The following is a 19,288-nucleotide window of genomic DNA, read 5'->3' on the forward strand; positions in this document are numbered from 1 at the left end:
AATATCTAATCTATAAAATTTGATCTACTGCTGAAGAAGCTTCAACAGAAGCTGGAGGTATCAAACATAATAAGTCAGATAAATAACTGATTTGTATTCATACAACCAAGAAATTTTGTGTGAAATCCAGAGAACCTGGACAGACAGCAGTCAAAACTCTGTCTCTTTAATGTTATTATTATAATCAGGACCTCTTAACACCATTTAAGTTTTGCAGAATTAGGACTCCCACAATGGAGACCTCTAAAGTATCATATAAAGATGTGAACACAAATGGAGCATGAACAAAATATTTTGAGCAAAATATGGATAATCAATACCTCATCCACCACTGGGCATGAGGCTTTGGCAACAGTGATGATGCAATACTGGAACTGAGACACAGCATGCATTACTGTGCAAACACTTCAGTTCTGTTGCACTCCTGGGCAGCAAGAAGATTATGGGAGAATAAACACAAAGAAGTCCACTTTCAACAACCTTAATCTTCAACAACCTTCTTATTTCCAGCAGATGCAGAAAAGGAAGTCTTCCCTATTTATGAATGTTCTCAATAGTTATTGAAGACTGGAAGTCCCTAATAATGATGAAAACCTTATTTCAGCACAGCCAGTGCTGAAATTCATTTGGCTGGGGATCAGAAAAGGCAAACTCTCTGAAAAAAATGAGAGAAAGAAATAGTAATAAGGAACAATAAGCCTAAATGAGTAATCAGGTGGGTTTTGTGGTGTTATCATAAGCCAAAGAAACTCAGGAAGTGGATGAATTACCAGGGAGGAGATTGGAAATTTAGATGGCAAAATTTCTGGTCAGTTCATGAATAGGGGAAGATATAGGAAGATGAGTTATTCTCTTGTATTTTTATGTATGTCTTTCAATTCTATGCGATTGAAATTCGCTTCCAATGGAGATAAACTTCTGATTAATGACTTTTTCTTTCACTATATACCACAGAGGACAAATGCAGATTCAGTTCTCTGCTGTGAAGTAGTAAAGGAGAGAGAGATTCAGTGTCTGGGTCAAGTCTGAAGACTGTCTCAGGCCTGTCTATCAGGAGAAATCTCTGCTAAGAGAGAATGGGTTGGGAATTCAGGCTGCAGCGTAATATTCTTAGAGCTGTGTTCCCAGAAGATTAAAAGGCTTCACAGAAAGTTCCTTCTGCAACATTTTTGCAGTTCTCATTCTTGGTGAGCTTGAGCTGATACCAGAATGATCTCACAAGTCCACTCTTTGATGCTCTGTCACACAGATGCACACATAAACAATGTATGTATATTTTAAGCAAAGCAATGAGGAAGGAACTTTTTGTGACAAGGTCAGCGGCCACAGTCAAAAACAGGAAATAAGCTTAAAATAAAACATGAATACTAGCTGTTTGCTGTTGTTATAGTGCCATTCTTCTCTGCAACCCCATTACATTCATTCTCTTTGTCCTTGGACTAAATTAGAATCTAAAGCTGTCTAGCTGAGTGTGGAAGAGACAGCCCCAGGGGACCTGAAGAAAAATACATCTGAGGACATGTCTACCAGGATCAACAGACTACAATGCTGAGGTGCCAGAGGTAGAATTGAACTGCCCAGAGAGGTCAGTGTTCTGTCTAGAACGGACACCAGGCAGGGCTCCAGAGTGAGTCAGGCTCTGCTCCAGCCCTGCTCTGTGCCATACTCTGGTGAGCAAGCTGTCCTACTAATGTTACTTCAGGTCTTTGCTGCCACCTCATTATATCTATCTGCTTGTGTGGAGTACAAGTTATAAGGTCCTACAGAAAGTTCACTACTCCTTCAAGAGATGTTAGCTTTTTTATGTAACATTAGAAGGTATAACCAAAATATTTCCAGCCAATTTTGCATTACAAGTCCAAACACAGCCAGAAAAATCTGGTTAAACTGTACTCGGAGGTTATATATAAAAAAAAATTAGGGAGTTATATTGTGTTGAAAGACTGAATCAAAATACAATATAAATGTTATCCTAAGTTTGAATTCCTCATAACTTTCCCTTTATCCCTTCTATCAGAACAAATAAATTAGCTACTTTTCCCATGGAATTGTAAGAACACAAGAAAAAACTCACGTGAGAACTGTGTGTCTGACAGGAAAGTTCAATTCACTCAAACACTGAGTCAGTTTAATAACTCAGAGCTTATGCACTGCAACAAATATCTCGCATTTTAACAAAAAAAAATCCTCCATGTGGTACTGTGTAACAACTTCTTTAGAAGGGAACGACTGAGTTCTAATTACAATGGCATATCTGTATTTGATTGTTTTGCAAAATTTTTTTTGTTATTGTTTTTTAAAGGGAGGTGGAGGTTAATGAATACTTACTGCAAAATCAACTTACTCATGCTTAATTCCCTTATATTTTAAGCAACTCCCTTAATTCAAATTGAAAAGGCTAGCTAGAATGACTTGTTTTTATTTTTTAAACTAAAAAATCCTATGACAAAGAAGTCCTGGCCTCTGCCTGGAAGTACTTCAATATAAATGCTTACAAATTGCAGACTTTGTGATAGGAAAATAGATATGTCATTTTCTATTTATTTCCAAAACAAGCAATTAGAGAGCAGTACAGTAATATAAGCTCCAATACTTTATTTCTCAGACCATAAAGGAGTAATGGAAGGTTGTTATTCTCTGTGCTGAACCACAGACTCTTTATTAGGGTCTGTGGTGACAGGACAAGATGAAATGGTTTCAAACTTAAAGAGTAGCAATTTAGGTTGGATGTGAGGAAAAAGTCTTTTATAGTGTGGGTGGTGAGGCACAGGAACAGGTTGTCCTGAGACGTGATGGATGCCCTATCCCTTGAGATATTCAGGGCCTGTCTGGAGGGGGCTCTGAGCACCTGCTCAAGCAATGGATGTCCCTGTTCATTGCAGGGGAGTTGGACCAGGTGACAGTTACAGGTCTCTTCCAACTCTAAGGATTCTATGATTCTTTGATTCCATTTTCAAATTCCTTCATCAAAACGGAAAGCACTGCTGCATGTTCTTTGCTGTTCAGAGCCCTGTGAATGTATCAAAATATATACAATTATTTGCCATGACTGCCTTTGCCATGCCCTGGTTTCAGCTGACACTGCTAATAGCATACTGACAATTTGGTTCATGCTGAGTAGTGGGCACGTGCCCAGGGCCAATCCACAGGAGGAGCTGCCACATTTAAGCCACAGGGAGGGGGTGGGCTGTATTGCAAGTCACTTTGGGTTGCATGCAGCCCGCAGGTGGCAGGTTGAATGTGCCTGAACTAGAATTTCAATATAATTTGTCTAAACCTTTATTTACTCTGCTGTTACGTGAACAAATTATGACAGAGCACATTAGTTCTTCAAGGACGAGACCTAAAATGAAGAAGGATGAACTACTGTCTAGCTTTTGGAGGAAAAATATACGTCTACAGACGGAACAAAAAGTGTATCACTTTCATGTCCATCACAATAAAATGAGTTTTTCCTGTACGAATGCATTCATGTATGCATATAGCTGACCTTCAGGGATCATAGAAAACTAAACAATATTCTACCACATCTTGGAGGAAAAGTACTTCTTGATTTTTGTAAATATTAATGGCAGTGATCACTGTAGTGAACGTGGATTGTATTAGAATTTGCCAAGTTGAGGCAAATCTTTTCACAAGTTTGACACAACATATGCTACTCTGCTGAATTAATTAACATGCACATTGGACACTGCATTTCAGTCTTATGGTTGGACATTTCTTCACTGTAAAGATAAGGTCATTTGTGGGTCACTGCTTAGTTTTAAAAATAGAATTAAAACTTCAGCGGTAGAGCAGCTGATAGAGACCACACTTAGAACCACATCTCATTTCTGCCTCAGATCCTGAGACATAGCAAAGTTGCTTAACAAGTTCCTCGGTAAAAAACTTCCTCAAATTTGCAGTAGCAACCTTGTTATCTCAATTCAGAATGAGCTTAACATGCAATGTTAGGCAAATAGGACTGAGAGCTTGGTACATCACTATTGGATAAAGTCTAATGCCTGCTCTCTGCCCTGGTCCAACACTAGCAGATACTGCAGTAACACTGATATTTGACGGAAAACAGATAACAGCCAGGGAGATAAGAAGGTCCATTTGTTATTCATTGAAATTTGAGAGAAAGCAGAATAATTTTTTTTAAAAGAGATCTTAATGTGACAGACCTTATGGCCCCTCCAACCCTTGCGACAAGGCCTTGCAGTTCAGCCAGAGAACAAACCAGCCAGTGTCATTCACCCCTAGACACAACAGGAAAAAATGGACGCAAAAGTCAGATCATTGAGTAAGGAAAGAAACTACTCTTGCTAAGATGTAAGAAGGAAATGAAGATGAAGCAGATGAAAGAGGGCCATAACAAGAACGTGAGGAGGAAAAAGAAGAACTCACAGAAGCAATAGCTGTCTGACCCCTAACCATGGGTGAGCTGTGAGATACGTGCAAAGACTTGAGTCATCATCCAGGTCAACATATTGTTACCTGGATGCTGGGATAGTGGGGCTAGTAGCCTGAACTCAGTGGGTGCCGATGAGAGGGGCACTGCCTCCAGCCACGTGGAGGACAAGGATAACCAAGTTTATTAAACTGTGTGGATTTAATAGCCTGGCACATCAGAACCATAGAAGTATACAGCTCTAGTGGATACTGGTGCACAGCGTACTTTAAATCCATCAATCTATAAAGTGGAAAATCCATCTGTCATTCTGGAGTGTCAGTGGGATCCCGAGAACTAAAGGTACTGGGGGCTGAAGTGAGTTTAACTGGGAATGAAGGGCAAAAGCATTGTGACTGGCACAGAGGTTCCATGCATCCTTGGCATAGACTACTTCACGAGAGGATGTTTCAGGGACCCAAAATAATACTGAAGGGTTTTTGGTAACATTGCCTTGGAGACATAGGAAATTAAGCAGCTGACTGCTTTGCTAGGTCTCACAGAGGACACTCCTGTTGGTGAGTTGCTAGAAGTAGAAGAACTGCAGGTGCTGATCACTACCACAACAGTGCACACTAGTGGCAATATCTCACAAACTGAGACTCCTTGATTTCCATCCATAAACTTATTATGCAACTGTAGAACCAAGAAGTAATCTGCAGGACTCATTCATCCTTTAGTAGTCCCACATGGCCAATGTGAAAGATATTATCTGAGAGTGGAGGCTAACAATGGACCACCATGGCCTGAATGAAGTCGCATCTCTGAATTGTGCTGCTGTGCCAGACGTGCTCATCTTTCAATCTGAACTGGAATCAAAGACACCTAAATGGTATGCTACACTGATGCCTTTTTTTTTTTTTTTCCCATCCCTTTGGTATCAGAGTGCAGTCCACAGCTGGCTTTCATTGGGAGGAGTTGGAGCAAGATGGACATCATCAGATCCCTATGTATGTGATCAACAAAATATAATCTCACCACCAACCAGATCATAGCTCTTAATCATTAATGACTACAGATAAATACGCTTCTAGCAAGAGGAGGTGAAGAGCTTACTTTTTTCTCCCTAAACTTCTACTCTTCTTCAAGTTACTATAGCCTTGTAAAGTACTAATACTGCAGTCTCCACATAAATTATGGAAATAATTATACAACTAGAAATTTGTCCAAAGCCAGAAAGGGAAATCAACATCACACTGAATGCAGTGTGAGCCCAACAGCTGTCTTATATGAGGATCTCTGACACACAACTGTCCCATTCTCTCAGATAATTTGCCAAAGGAAGTACATGATTACCCCTCTGTGCCTAAAACACAGCTGTGAAATGTGTCGCCTGTGAAATTAATTGCAAAAGATACACCAATCAATGAAGCAATGTAGTTCAGATCTACTCACCCAAAAAAAGCCTTTCATCTTGACATCAGATGAGGAGAGAATTCTCACAGTTTACAGAGAACAGTGATATCTACCAAAGGTAGAAAACAGAACTAGTGGGATGTTTTACCTTGGTTTTGTGAAATTAATACGTGAGGATGGTTTGATGGCAGTGGTTGCAATTCTTAAGTTCTCAAGGTGTCCATTAGAGAGTTTTGATGAAATGTTATTCTTCCTGTGCTTCATCCTTAACAACAGTTGTTCCTAAATGGGCATACTGCCAAATGTCAATGACACAAATAAGGCATGACTGTGAAGCAAGGGTTATCTTCCTCTGGTAAGACAGGTCTTACAGAAGTCGAGTAAAGAGAAATGATCAATCTTTTTTTTCAGATGAATATCCGATTGCAACTCTGCACATTTCATAGGTAGTTTATTTATACCAACTGAAAATGGAGTCTCAAACATACTAAAAAATCTGGCACAGAAATCTTAATGCCACCTGTTTTTCACTGTTCACAGGTCTGTGTTTAGCCAACATATCAAAATGCATAAAATTATTCACAACTTGAACTTGCCATAATTTAAGTTTCATTTTGAATATTGTTATTATTTGAAACATTGTACAGATAAGTTGATTTTCACTTTGAAGATGGTGGTTTAGCTCATTTAAATAAGTGGCCAAATCCAGAAGAAAAAAAAATGCTAAACCTGTGAGCCGATTTTCATCCTCAAGTTTTGGTCAATTTTTTTTTTATTTTATTCCATAAATGACTTGACTTCGTTTCATACATCATAAAATCTTTTTAGCATTTTACCCAGCTTATCCACCTTACTTCAGAAATGTAAATGATGTCTGTAAAGATTAGCCTCAAGCGACTGCAAATGTGGAAGAGGGAGGTGATTGTCCCCCTCTACTCAGCTCTTGTGAGGCCCCATTTGCAGTACTGCGTCCAGTACTGCCTTCCCTAATGACTCCATTAAGTCAGATAGTTAATATAGTGGTACATTTGGCAGTATACAGTTTGTTCCAATTTTCCAAGTCACATGCCACCAGATTATGGCAAAAGGTAGGTGGACGCATGTACCCCTGATCCTGACTTGAAAGGTCCACTGCCTGCCCTCCCATGTGAATGCGAGCTTGTCTTGGGATTCATAAGCAATTGGGATGCTGAAAAATGCATTTGCTAGGTACAGAATGCAGTGATACGTTTCTTTTTCTCTACTTAAGGCATCCATGAGCGAGGCAATATTGGGTATGTCTGCATGGATTGGTGGTGTGACTTTATGTAGTTCTCTGTAGTCTACCATCATTTGTCAAATACCAGCTAACTGGCCATATGGGGGAGTTATATGGGCTGTGACCTTGTAATCCTTACTCTCTCCAGCTCCTGCACAGTCTTGGTGGTTTCTTTTTGCCCAACCAGGTGTCAGTGCTGTTTTGTATTTGTGATCTGGTGTGGTCGCAGCAAACAAATCAGGTCAGGTTTTGCGTGGTCCCTTAAAATTGGCTACACCACCTGGATGCTAATCCATCTTTCACTTAGTCTGAACTCTTCCACACTGGTGTGGAGAGTCAGACCCCACAGAATGTCTATTCCCAATGTATACTCTGGAATTGGGATGATAGATCCCAATCCCCTCCCACTTCCAGGATGGGAGATGCCTAACCCCAGTTTCAACCATGTTTGGGTTACATGTCCCCCGAATCCACTTATCATTTTCTTAGTGCCTGAAAATTTATTTGGGTTGCCATATGCAGTCAGTGTTTTTGCAATGGTATCCACTAGTGCCATAACCCACTGAATATTATTTTGGGTCCAATGAATCATTAATTTAACATAGGGCCTCTGGTCCTCTCTGCAGGTCCTAGTCCAAAGGGATTTCTCTTCCCATCACACCATTAGCTCTGCAATACCCAAATCCTTTTCCTCTGATGGCTCAGCCACGGCTGCCCAGGCTGCCTGTGGAGGTTTAAGCTTTTTTAATGGGACTATGAAATCCTCTAGATTCCATATTTCTCATGGAATCCGTCCTATGATTCTAACTGCTTTCCCTTTAGGGGAGGATTGAAATCTTTATTTGCCAGGTAATAGCCTCCATATTATAATAGGATAGCCTGATTAGGCTGTCCGTCAATCTTTTTAAATTGAACTCCTGCTCTAATCAGGTCAATAAACATTTGCTTTCTTGAAACCATAATGGGTCCAGATTGGAATCTTTTAGGGGCCAGTCTCTGAAGTCATGGTTGCAGACAGACCTCCAACCTCTCCTCCACAATTCGGACATTGCACTTTCCCCATAGGCGCTCTGTCTCCCACAGATCCCCAATCAGTTGTGCAGCCTGTTGTATTACAGCCTCCAAGGCCATCAGGTGGTTTACTATGGATACCAAAGTACCATACTGATATAGTGGGCTTTGTTGCAGGATGAGATCACTCATTCCTGATGAAAATATCATCAGATCCAGACTTTCAAAGGCATCCTCATAGACTGCCTCTTTCAAACCTAATTCTGTAATATAGTTTTGTAAGTCTTTCATAGATAAACCTGTGCTTAAAAATATATCATTTTTATTTGGCCACGTTACTCAGCATACAGCCAATTAGCCATTGAATTAATGAATGATTTTCTTCATTAGGACTGTTGCATACAGACTTTTCCTGAGGGCAGGGTGAGTAATGGATGCCAGCTTTGAAATTTCTGGTCCATTTACTATCATGCATTCGGCCCCCATGTCCCTTAACCGAAGCACTCATGCTGGTATGCCTTCTTTCAGTTTTTGTCTAAACCACTGAACTAGACCCACTAGTTCGTCTGCTGTGTGTAGGTGTGCCACTACATGCAGTGTAGGCTGGGCGGGGGGGACACTGGTCAAGGGACACTTCCACTGATCTATCTTGCATCTTTTTTGGTTTTTGTTTTTTTTTCTTTTGCATCGTGACAGGATGAATCATGAAGGGATCCAGCAGAGAGTCTCAAGATCCAACTTTTTAGTTCCCTCATTTATAGAATCTATTTTATGCACATTTCCTTGTTCAGCGTCCCTGGTACATTCTGAAGAGGTGTTTTAGACCTTTTTTAGGGGAATGACCTGATTCAATTTTTTCCCCATCAATACTGTGACCTGTCTTTCAAATTTTTCAACTCGGTCATGTAGTAGTTGATTTTCATCAGCCAGAGCCTCTTCAGACATGTTCCCTTGATTTAAAGCCATTAACAGTGGCCATGACACGGTGGATATGGACAACTGTGGTTCTCTAGTAATCAGTGTACCTTTGCTAAGGCCACGAAAATACTCATCCAAAAGTCTCTGGCCTACACAGCTATTTCCTCCTACAGAGGGCCCTATTTTTCAATTATGGAAGCAATCCTGTGATATGGGGATCCTAAGAATCCCTGGCAAGATCTCATTCAAAGTACTGCACAGGGTAACGCAGGATGACGCAAGTTAGAGCTTAACCAACCCTTTGACCAAAATGGTTTCCTGGTTTCTGGGTTGGATTAGTTAAAGAAGGTATTCATAAGGATAGCATATGTAGTAACTATGCATTCTTACTTGTTGTATGATTCAGTGTTGGGGACGTATCCCTAAATGTGAACAGCCAAAGCTGGTGAGGATTAAGATAAAACATCATAATCCTCAAAAGAAAAGGAGGGATTGATATAGGCTGGTTTAGCAATGGGGATTAATACATACTAGTTTAAGGACAGGTATATTAGTTTAGCAAAAGGAATTGGCGTGTGCTATTTCAACAAGACTTTCCAGTTTAGCTTTGCTTGGTATGTGAAGGCCTAACAGTCTTATTCGTATGAACAAGTCCTTGCTTCACCAAAGCCACAATATCCAGTTCTTCTCTATGTAATATGTATGGAATCTTTGTATCCACCAGGTTCAAGGATACTTTTTGGTTTTCAAATAGATTGTTTTCAGTTATAGTGTACCAAGATAAGATACACTTATAATAAGATAAGATACACAATAAGATAATTGCTCATTATGGCGTAACAATCAATGGAAATATGCCAAATTAGGGGAAAAACAGCTGAAAATCAGCCAAAGGTATAGTGAAGAAGCTCAAGATGGAATAAAAGGAATGAAGTACTGGGTCTTAAGACTACCAAAGAATTGTACTGCACATGTTCAGAGGATATTAGCATATATTTATGAGTCCTTGGAAAAAGAATGAATATATATGTTATTTCCAGGAAATATTTTGCATATGTATGTTTTAACTGAATAAATGTAGCATCAGAACTCAAGCAAGCACACTTGATTTGCCAAGTCACCCAGTACATATCTTGAATTAAAAACAATGCCTGCTCTCTAACTCACTAATATTGGAGTTAGAGAGTTTTGTTCCCGGATTTTCCAGTGACAGTACAATGCAGTGACATTTCATATAGCATGAGTTGCAGGTGACTATTGCATAATCTTCTATTAATTTTCTAAGTCCTGTTTAAGTATGTGTTTTTTACCAACCGTCGCTAGGGCACCACAGGCATGACACATATAGGTAGGTTGAAATATTACATTAATCACTGTGTTTTACTTGTCAAGTGGTGCAAGGGCATGTGGAATGTAACACACACGGGTTTGATTTGACTGTATGTGGCAGGTACAGAAGGTGGAGTTAGCAATGCCCTTCCCTCCACAATGTTCCATTGCCACTTACACAGTCTGTGCTTATGCTATGCACAATCAATTAATGAAAAATATCACTCAGAAATCACTTAACAGTGTTAAACATTCTACAACCTTTTGGAGACACATTACTAGTTGGTTAGGGCTTTGTGCAGCCTGCAAGCCACAGGTTGGACATGTCTTGTCTAGATACAACCCATGAAACTCACTAGGACTCCAAAAATCTGAAGAGTGTAAAGTGCACAAACACAACTCAGGAACCGTGTAATTAACAGAAGCTATATCTACCTAAACTAGTGAGGCTGCTTTGTTACTGGTTAACTCTTCACAGGGAATCACAGTCTGAGACAGACAAGGATGAAGCAAGGACTTCCACATGGTATGTGGGGGAAGAAATGTTTTTACGTAGCAGTGGTATGTTGTGAAACCAAAGGGATATGCCTCAGGGTGTATGTTACAAGGTAAGTTTCTGCTTGTGGTTAGGCCCAAAGATTATGTGTGCTAACAATGAGATGACAAAAAGAAAAATGGGAAATTGAGATCAAAGAAGAAAGGATAAGATGTTCTTACAAAATAAAACCTGAGAAGAATTGATTAAACAAACTTATCGTGTAGATATGTGGCGTGAGATGCTAGCTTGGCATCTATTTGTAAATCTTGCTTCCTTGGCAAGACAGACATAGACAGGCTTTATCAACTACTTGTAAATATTGCCTACTTGACAGGACAGAGGGGGATGGACTTTGTCAAACATGACACAAAGATAACTCTAGTTGGTCAGAGCAACAAAATCTGAATCCAGATTACAAAGATGTAATGAACAAAGGAAACCAAGGGGGAAGCTACTGGGGGGGATAAGCACACGATAGATGGACCAACAAGAATGTGAAACCCAAATACCATAGCCAGCGGGGAAAGGGCTCACTTGCAGTCAGGCCATAGGGGGTATAAACTGCTGTATCTTTCCAGCATGCTGGTGCCTACATCCAGAAGGACAGCCACTTTACAAAAGTGTAAAATAAATTGTGATTCATCACAAATTCTGCCTGAGCCTGGATTATTGAACACAAGCATTTCTCCCAGGTGCAAGAACACAAACCATGCAGAATGCATGTTAGAGAGAATAAAGACTCTATTCTCTCAGACAAATCCATGTCTACTTCCATAAGGGGGAAGAAAATGAGGAATATAGAATTTTCATCTTCCACTCAGTTTTGAAGCCCATTCTAAGATTTCAACATCAGGATAGGTTTTCTACATGCACAAAATATATGGAAGTAGTTAAGACTGCAGAAGAGCAAGCATTAAAGACCTCAGAGCTACAGCAAAGCACATATAACATTGCAGAGCACTCTCAGAAATAACCCAGATAGCATGACATTCAGCCTATCTCAAGCTGTTTGATGATACTAACACAAGAGACAACACTCATGAAAACACTGTTATTTACAATTACTTATTTATTACCACTCTTAGAAAGTATACAAGGAGAACATGAAGCCCCAAAGAGTCAAGATTTCTGGTGTCTGCTTAATGAAAACTGAACTTGGATTCTTCTCTGGTAACAGTAACGGAGTACTGAAAACAACTCTTTCTTGTGAAATCCCCATTAATTAAGCTTCTCTCACAACCTTCCCCTCAGTAAAAACAACATATTTTACATGGTTTTTGTGAAAACTGAATGAACCTTATGTCTTAAGACTATCACTTTTCTCTTCCAAATATTGTTAAAGTCAGCTAAGGGGGTCAACTGCTAGTAAGAAGTACTGGCACACTGACACTCACATGCACACACTGACTATGACTATGTATGACTTATTTAGTTAGGAAATTAGGCAGTTGCCATAAACTGGCATTTTTTCAGAGAAAACAGAGCTCTAGAAAAGCTCAGCCTTCAGGGATTACTCAGACTACGGAACATGAGGTCCACTAGGATCTGGAAGAAAGTAAGTATACGCTGAACTTCTTTCTACTTCTTCCTCTCTGCCTGACTGACATACCCATGAAGGGAAAATGCTGTCCATGGCAAACTCATGGACAGAATGCAAAGTACGAAGTTACACCTGGTCAGTTATCTCAGGACATACACAAAAGTGTGGTCAGTTACTGAGACCTGAAGCTGCTCATTTGCAAATAAGGAATATATAAACTACCATCATTAATTTAAAATATTTAGCCGGTATACAAGATAACCTGTACCCCAACTCTGAGTATATGCAAGAGGCTTTGTTCCTAGACAGCTCTTGGATGTAAATTCCAATGGCATTTATTTTGCTGAAGACCGTTGCTGCACAACAGTTCCCAGGTAAAAGGAAACTTAATTACAAGCTAATTCTGCATAGATGCACACCTCCTCTCTCACTTTGTTTCCACAAATGCAGATCTCAGAACACAGGCCTTATGAGCCCTCCCTTAAAAGCTTCTGCAGAGCCCTCATCATGGGCTATCAACAAATGAAGCTTCAGGAACACTTCATAGCAAGTGAACCACACCACTGTACCAGAAATCAGACAAAAGACAGATGTGAGACTCACTATATCTTGCTTTGATCTTACTTCATTTCCCTGCAAATGTATCAAGCTTGTGATTTTTATCCAGAGATCAAAACCCTGCTTAGATTTTACAAGTGATTCTGCCACTTTTTAATTTTTACACAGTTCCAGCAGAGCTCATTATGTGAAATTTATGTCACATAAACTCGCTTATCCTGTCAACTTGAAATCATACTTTTTGAGATATGCTTAAATAAGTCATAAAGCTGAGGAGTTGAGACAGACTTAAGGATTCATAATGCTTTTGCAACTACCTTAAACTTGATTTTCATGCTTACTGTTTCTTCCTTCTGTGATTTCTCATTAAAATGATGATCAAATAAAAGATCTTTGATAGCAGATAAGAATGAAACAGGAAATAAATAATTCCATTTATCTATAGACCAGATATTTAAGTCCACCTCAGTCACACACACACACACACAAAAAAAAAAAAAAAAAAAAGAAAAAGAAAATAAATCTCAAGTGTTTGTTAAATGAAATTGGGAATATTCTTAAGAGACCAATAGCATTTTTGTGTCCTAAGGAAGCTCATCTTTCAGAGTAAACTCAGGACACAGATTTCAGATTCAAATACAATTTTTTTGGCAATGCTTCTGTACTAGGCTTGCAATCACCTATAGAGTCTTGTCTCCTTCAATCCATCTCTGACCACTGGTCATCTCTCCATGTACTGGAAAAACTGAACATGGTTCTTGACAGACAAAAAGCAGGTTTTGTACATCAAAACACATCTTGCTCATGGGTAGAAGGGTTTTTCTGTATTTTCAAAACATGTCAGACTTCTTACAAAGTCTTTCTCACAAGCTTGTTTGTCCTAAGATTATACAAAGTACTGCTGAGATGGGTGTAATTGGTACTGTTTTCTACTCTCAAGTGCTATTGGGTGTTTTCTTTTTTTCCTGTTTGTCTGTTTGTTTGATTGTTTTTTATTTTTATCCCCGCAATGCAGAAGGAAGTTTTGCTTTTAGAAAAACATGCCATGCTGCCAGTTTTAAGTTAGCAGAATGATGCATGGTTGCAGCTCAGAAGACAGAAACCTGTATGAGCAGCAGCATTTTACAGTTTGCCAGGGGCCCTGACTTGAGTCATCTTCTTCACATCTAGATAAGCATGGCCATTAAGTGTTTACTAGTAAAGTAATGTGAGAATGGTCATTGTTAAGCCATGGTAATGTGCTGCTAAACTTTGGTCTAATTAAATGTTGTGTTCCTTAGGAGTTCTTCCTCTAGCCAAAACACTAAACAGACTGAAAAATCCAATTCAAAAGCAGGAAAAACAACCTAGTATCTAAGCCACAGACCTAGAACAGAATTTCTCATTGCTAACAAAATAATCAACTCCAGAAACAAATAAAGGAGATGGTAATCTAATGGGAATGCAAATAAAAAAGCCTTCATGGAAAATGGCCTATGTCAGGCATGTCCAATCCACAGCCCACAGGCCACAAGCACTCCAGCATGACTTGCAATGTGGCCCACCTCCTTCCCTGGATTTAAAGGTGGCAGTTCTTCCCCATGGAGCAGCCCAGGGCACAAATCCATCTCTCAGCAACAGCCAGATCACTGGTGCATTATTAACACTGTGTCAACAGAAATCCGAGCACGAGGGCAGTACTGTGCAGCGCTGACTCAATTGGTAGCAAATAATCATATACGTTTTGATATATTAGCTAAAGGCAAGGCACTGAACAGTGAAGAATATGCAGCCATGATTTCCGATTTCATAGAAGAATTTGAAAATAGAATCATAGAATTCTTTGAGTTAGAAGGGACTTTCAACAGTCTATCTGGTCCAACTTCCCTGCAAAGAACAGGGACATCCACTGCCAGTTGGCCCATAACGTCATGGGCATATATTGGTGGTATGGCAGTGGAGGTTGAACCTTCCCACCAATATTCCATTATATTTTGTTGCCATGTAACAGATGGAAGCAGAAGGGCAGTCTGACAAAATGGCATCTGACATGGAAGTGCATATGAAGCAAAGATGTGTCACTGAATTCCTGCATGCAGAAAAAATTGAACCCAGCAACATTCTTTGACTCTTGCTGAATGTTTTTGTAGACCAAACAGTAGATGTTAGCAGTGTGAGGCAGTGAGTGGTATGTTTCAACAGTGGTTATAGCAAACTGAAAGACAAGCCGCTTTCTGGATGGCCATGCACAGCTGTCACAACACAAAATGAAGTGTCTCTATCAGGTTGTCCACGTGAATTGGCTGATTACGACCAGGGGAACTGCATACAGATCTCAGTATTGGCTTCAGTGAGTTATAAACAATGGTGACAATGTTGGAATATCACAAAGTTTGTGCCAGGTGGGTTCCACAACATAATTTACAGGAGTCAAAAATCAGGCAACTAATTACAGTAACTTCTTGTCTAAGTACTGCTTTCCGACAAGGGTAAACAGAAATGCCAGAGAAATGCTCGTCAATTAACTATGCTTAGTCCTTTTTTTTAAAGTATCATTATATGATAAAGTTCTGTCGCTGAACTAAAATCCTAAATACAGAACCAACAGATACTAATAACTCATATCTTCTCATGCCATCAGTAGTTTACCACATAACTAATACTACATGTAGCTTAAAGCAAGAAAATCCATTTTTTTTTCCATCTGCTGAGTTAATCTTATTATTACTTATTATTACTATGTTATATATATTATTTACAGATTATAATATAAAAGAATTGTCTGGGGTAAAAGCAATACCAGTGTTGATTAGCTCTCTGGTTAGTATTCATTAATGTGCTCTATTATAGACATTTACAAAATTGCTTGGTCTGTGTACACATGACCATATTGAGGAGACTTAAGAGCTACAGTTTCGCACTTTGCAACTTCAAAACAAACACAGAAAGATTTCAATTTATCTGGAACACAAATGTTTTATATTCATTAGGGACAATAGTAAATCCTGCCTTCCATATGGTGAAAAAGACATCCAGCACTAAACAAAAGCGTTGTGAAATGGGGGAAAAAAAAGTGTTAGTGGAATTATTCTTTCATGAAGTACTATCATGAATTTTCACTGCTGCCATAATTGAATGATAATACAAAGGCAGGTGAAAGGCTAGAGCAAAATCTGATTTCAAGATATTTTAAGTAAAATAAATAAGAGCTTTTAAGTAAAATAAATAAGAGCTTTTTCCTCAAGATTGCCAAAATGTCACCATATCACAGACCCATAGAGATTGGAAAGGACCTTTGGAGATCATCCAGTCCTACCCCCCTGCTAAAGAATTTTTCTGGAGTAAGTTACACAGGAAAGTGTCCAGGTGGGTTTTGGGTATCTCTGGAGAGAGAGACTCTACAAACTCTCTGAGCAGTTTGTTTTAGCATTCTGTCACGCTCAAAGTAAATAAGTATTTCCTCGTGATCATAAGGAAATTTCTATGTTCCTATGTTAGCAAACCTAGCCAGTGATATTTGAGACATAAAATAGAGATGTCCAACCTATTCTGTTCTAAAGAACACGCACATTTTTAGTCGGTGTTTTCAAGATATTTGAGGTTGTCAGGTTTTTTTTTTAAGAACAAACACAATTTTACAGTGACAGGTATCAAAACCAAAAGTAACACTTACATGATAAATTCGGTCAGGTTGCACCATTTTTTGGAGTCCACTTTCTTCATCATCCCTTCAAAGAACTTTCCACAGACAGGCAACTTTTCTAACATGAGAGATTCATTGCAGAGATTAATCTGTTGATGCACACCTAGGTAAAATCAAGTATTGAAATAGAAGAACCATGAATGCATGATTTGCAAACTCCTCTCGCTTGACAATTAATGTTGCAGGCGTAACATTCAAATTTCTAAACAATTTTAGATAAAATATGCATTTATATAAATTTATATAAAATGTCACTCAGTACATGACTATCTAACATGTTATCCATTAGATGTAATACAGAGAAATCTGCCTAGATACTTTTGAAATCTTAACTTCTCCTTTTACTAACTTACTACAGCCCATCTGCACTTATAATTTAAAGCCAACTGGAGTTTGTTCATAGTGTAGAAAGCACTTCCTAAGCTTATACAGACGTGTCCCACTGAGCTAGAAACATTTGCAAGAAGCATTTGATTAGCTCTGATTGGAATCTCATAGTTGCTAAGATTTTTCCTTAGTATAGCCATCAAATGAAATACAAGGGCTACGCTGAAAGTTTCCTGTTTTATCTGCTGGCCTATACCATCAGAGGCAGATATTGGTGTTACAGCAGCAGAGGTTGAACCTTCTCGCCAATATTCCATTACATTTTGTTGCCACATAACAGACAGAAGCAGAGCAGCAGTCTGACAAGTTGGTGTCTGAAGCAAAGGCGTGGAATTGAATTTCTCCACGCAGAAGAAATTACACCCACTGACATTCTTTGACACTTGCTGAACATTTCCGCTGACCAAACAGTGAACATCAGCACAGTGAGGTGGTGAGTGGTACGCTTCCACAGTGATGACAGCACAATGAAAGATAAGCCACTACAAGCCAGAGTCAAAACAGCTATACATGGAATGACAACGTGAACTCCCCATCGAATAAAAAGTTCAAGACACAGATCCCAGCTGGTAAAATGATGTGTGCTGTCATGTGGTATAGGAAAGGGATAATCTTTCTGCATATCCTGGAACTCGGACAAACCAGGTCAGCTCTGACTGCTGCATCACAGTGCTGACTAAGCTAGAGATTTGCAGTACCAGAGTCAGGCCAGTGAAGAAGACAACCTTTCTCGTGCAATACATTAACATCTGGTGCCATCCCAGCTTGAAGACTGTAGAACACATTGTCAGTCTTGGCTGGTTTGTCCTACCACACTCTGTATATTCTGGATTGGTCACCTCCTACTTCCATCTGTTCGGACCAATGACTTCAGCTAGGGATGTCACTGACTCACTAATGCCATATGTCAAGTGAGAGACAACTATCACATCTATTGGAAGCATGAAAACATGCTTTCAAACAGCAGCAGGCCCATAACTGTATAGTTTATGCTACATTTAACCCCCTATGATCTCATACTGGCCACAGACTTCTCCATGTATACAAATAATTGAGACCAACCGAATAAAACCCTTACATCTGACCATGCCTTCATTATACTCATAGGCAGTGCTCTTATGGGTGACACTAAACCCTTGCCAAGGTCAGGGGAAAAAATGAAAATAAATCAGAACTAGAATTAATCACCATTGACAAAAATGGTGAAAATTATTAAATAAGGGCACTGTAATTCTGACCGCTGAAACTTAGCATGATACTATGAATCCTTCTATTTAAACATTCCCACAAATTCATACAGTAGCTGCAGAAGTTATAAGTTATACTTTCCAAAACTAGATGTGTAGGTGAATATTAAAGCTGGGTAGAATCCAAAACCAGATGTATAAGTTGTAGATCTGTCAATTTAAATTTCACACTGACGTTTAGATAAAAATTAGGCAAATTGGACTTCTCAGACAGGGTAATCCAAACTGCCAACTATCACTTGGTTTATAATCCAACAGAATACGAGTTTCTTCTCCGTTACATAGTTTGCACCGAAAATTTGTTCCAACTGTTTCCCAGTGAGGTGTTTAAAATGGATTTTCTGTGGCCTTGGCATATTTGGTTGTTTCTGTTTAGAACTTCAGTATTTAACAGTGTTGTAAAAGAAACTCCGATAGAGACATCTGATAGAAACTACTGCGTCATCGTGTTACTATCTAAATCTAAATTAAAGGAGTTCAAAATTATGACAGTTCTACAATTTTACCATTCCTATTGCAATTGACATTTACAAAATGCTAAAACAATCTATGTTCATACAGTGGAAAAAATCAATTGTTAAAAAGAAAATGCAGGAAAGGTGGATAGTTTTGAAATGAGATAGACTGAAAGTGCTTCTCAAATGGCTGGCATTAACAAAACAGAGATTTGTAAGTCTGGATTTTAGAAGTAAAGCTCACCTGCTAATCCAAGCATCATTAGACCGTTAACTAGTGGGACGAAAAAAGAGAAAGATGAGTTAGATATCTTCATTCTATCATATAAGAGATTTAATGCAGATACAAGCAGACTTAAACCTAATTTTTGACTCAACAGAGTATTCAAAATGTTCATCTGAACACAAGTTTCAGATTTATTAAAGAATACAGCTGAAAGGAAAACATTGGAAAGGAAAATCTGGTGTATATTATGTTTTAAATTGTTTTTTATTTTTAAATGGGTGAGCCATACAGATTTACCACAGGTCTGCCTATACTACTCCTTTAAGCTGGAAACTACAGGAAAGAGTGAGG

At 39.0% G+C, this 19,288-nt stretch overlaps 1 protein-coding gene and 1 pseudogene across 6 annotated transcripts in view; both read right to left on the reverse strand.

Annotated features, from left to right (window-relative positions):
- The window catches only part of RAMP3 (receptor activity modifying protein 3), a 110,329-nt gene that overhangs the window by 74,716 nt on the left and 16,325 nt on the right, over positions 1–19,288 (reverse strand). For 4 of the 6 annotated variants that reach the window (XM_085220012.1, XM_003204674.5, XM_010708228.4 and 1 more), the window contains 2 exons: positions 18,956–18,985; positions 16,593–16,725 (listed from right to left, as the gene is read on the reverse strand). In XM_085220012.1, coding sequence (XP_085076138.1) covers positions 16,593–16,725; positions 18,956–18,985 — 163 coding nt within the window. Of the gene's footprint in view, positions 1–4,166; positions 4,242–16,592; positions 16,726–18,955; positions 18,986–19,288 lie in introns of all 6 variants that reach the window. The other 2 variants (XR_002112855.3, XM_010708227.4) reach the window with 2 other exon arrangements.
- LOC146544562 (uncharacterized) lies at positions 6,900–9,478 on the reverse strand (annotated as a pseudogene).

This window comes from Meleagris gallopavo, chromosome 3 (genome assembly GCF_905368555.1).
Source record: "Meleagris gallopavo chromosome 3, MGAL_WU_HG_1.1, whole genome shotgun sequence".
Lineage (NCBI taxonomy): Eukaryota > Metazoa > Chordata > Aves > Galliformes > Phasianidae > Meleagris > Meleagris gallopavo.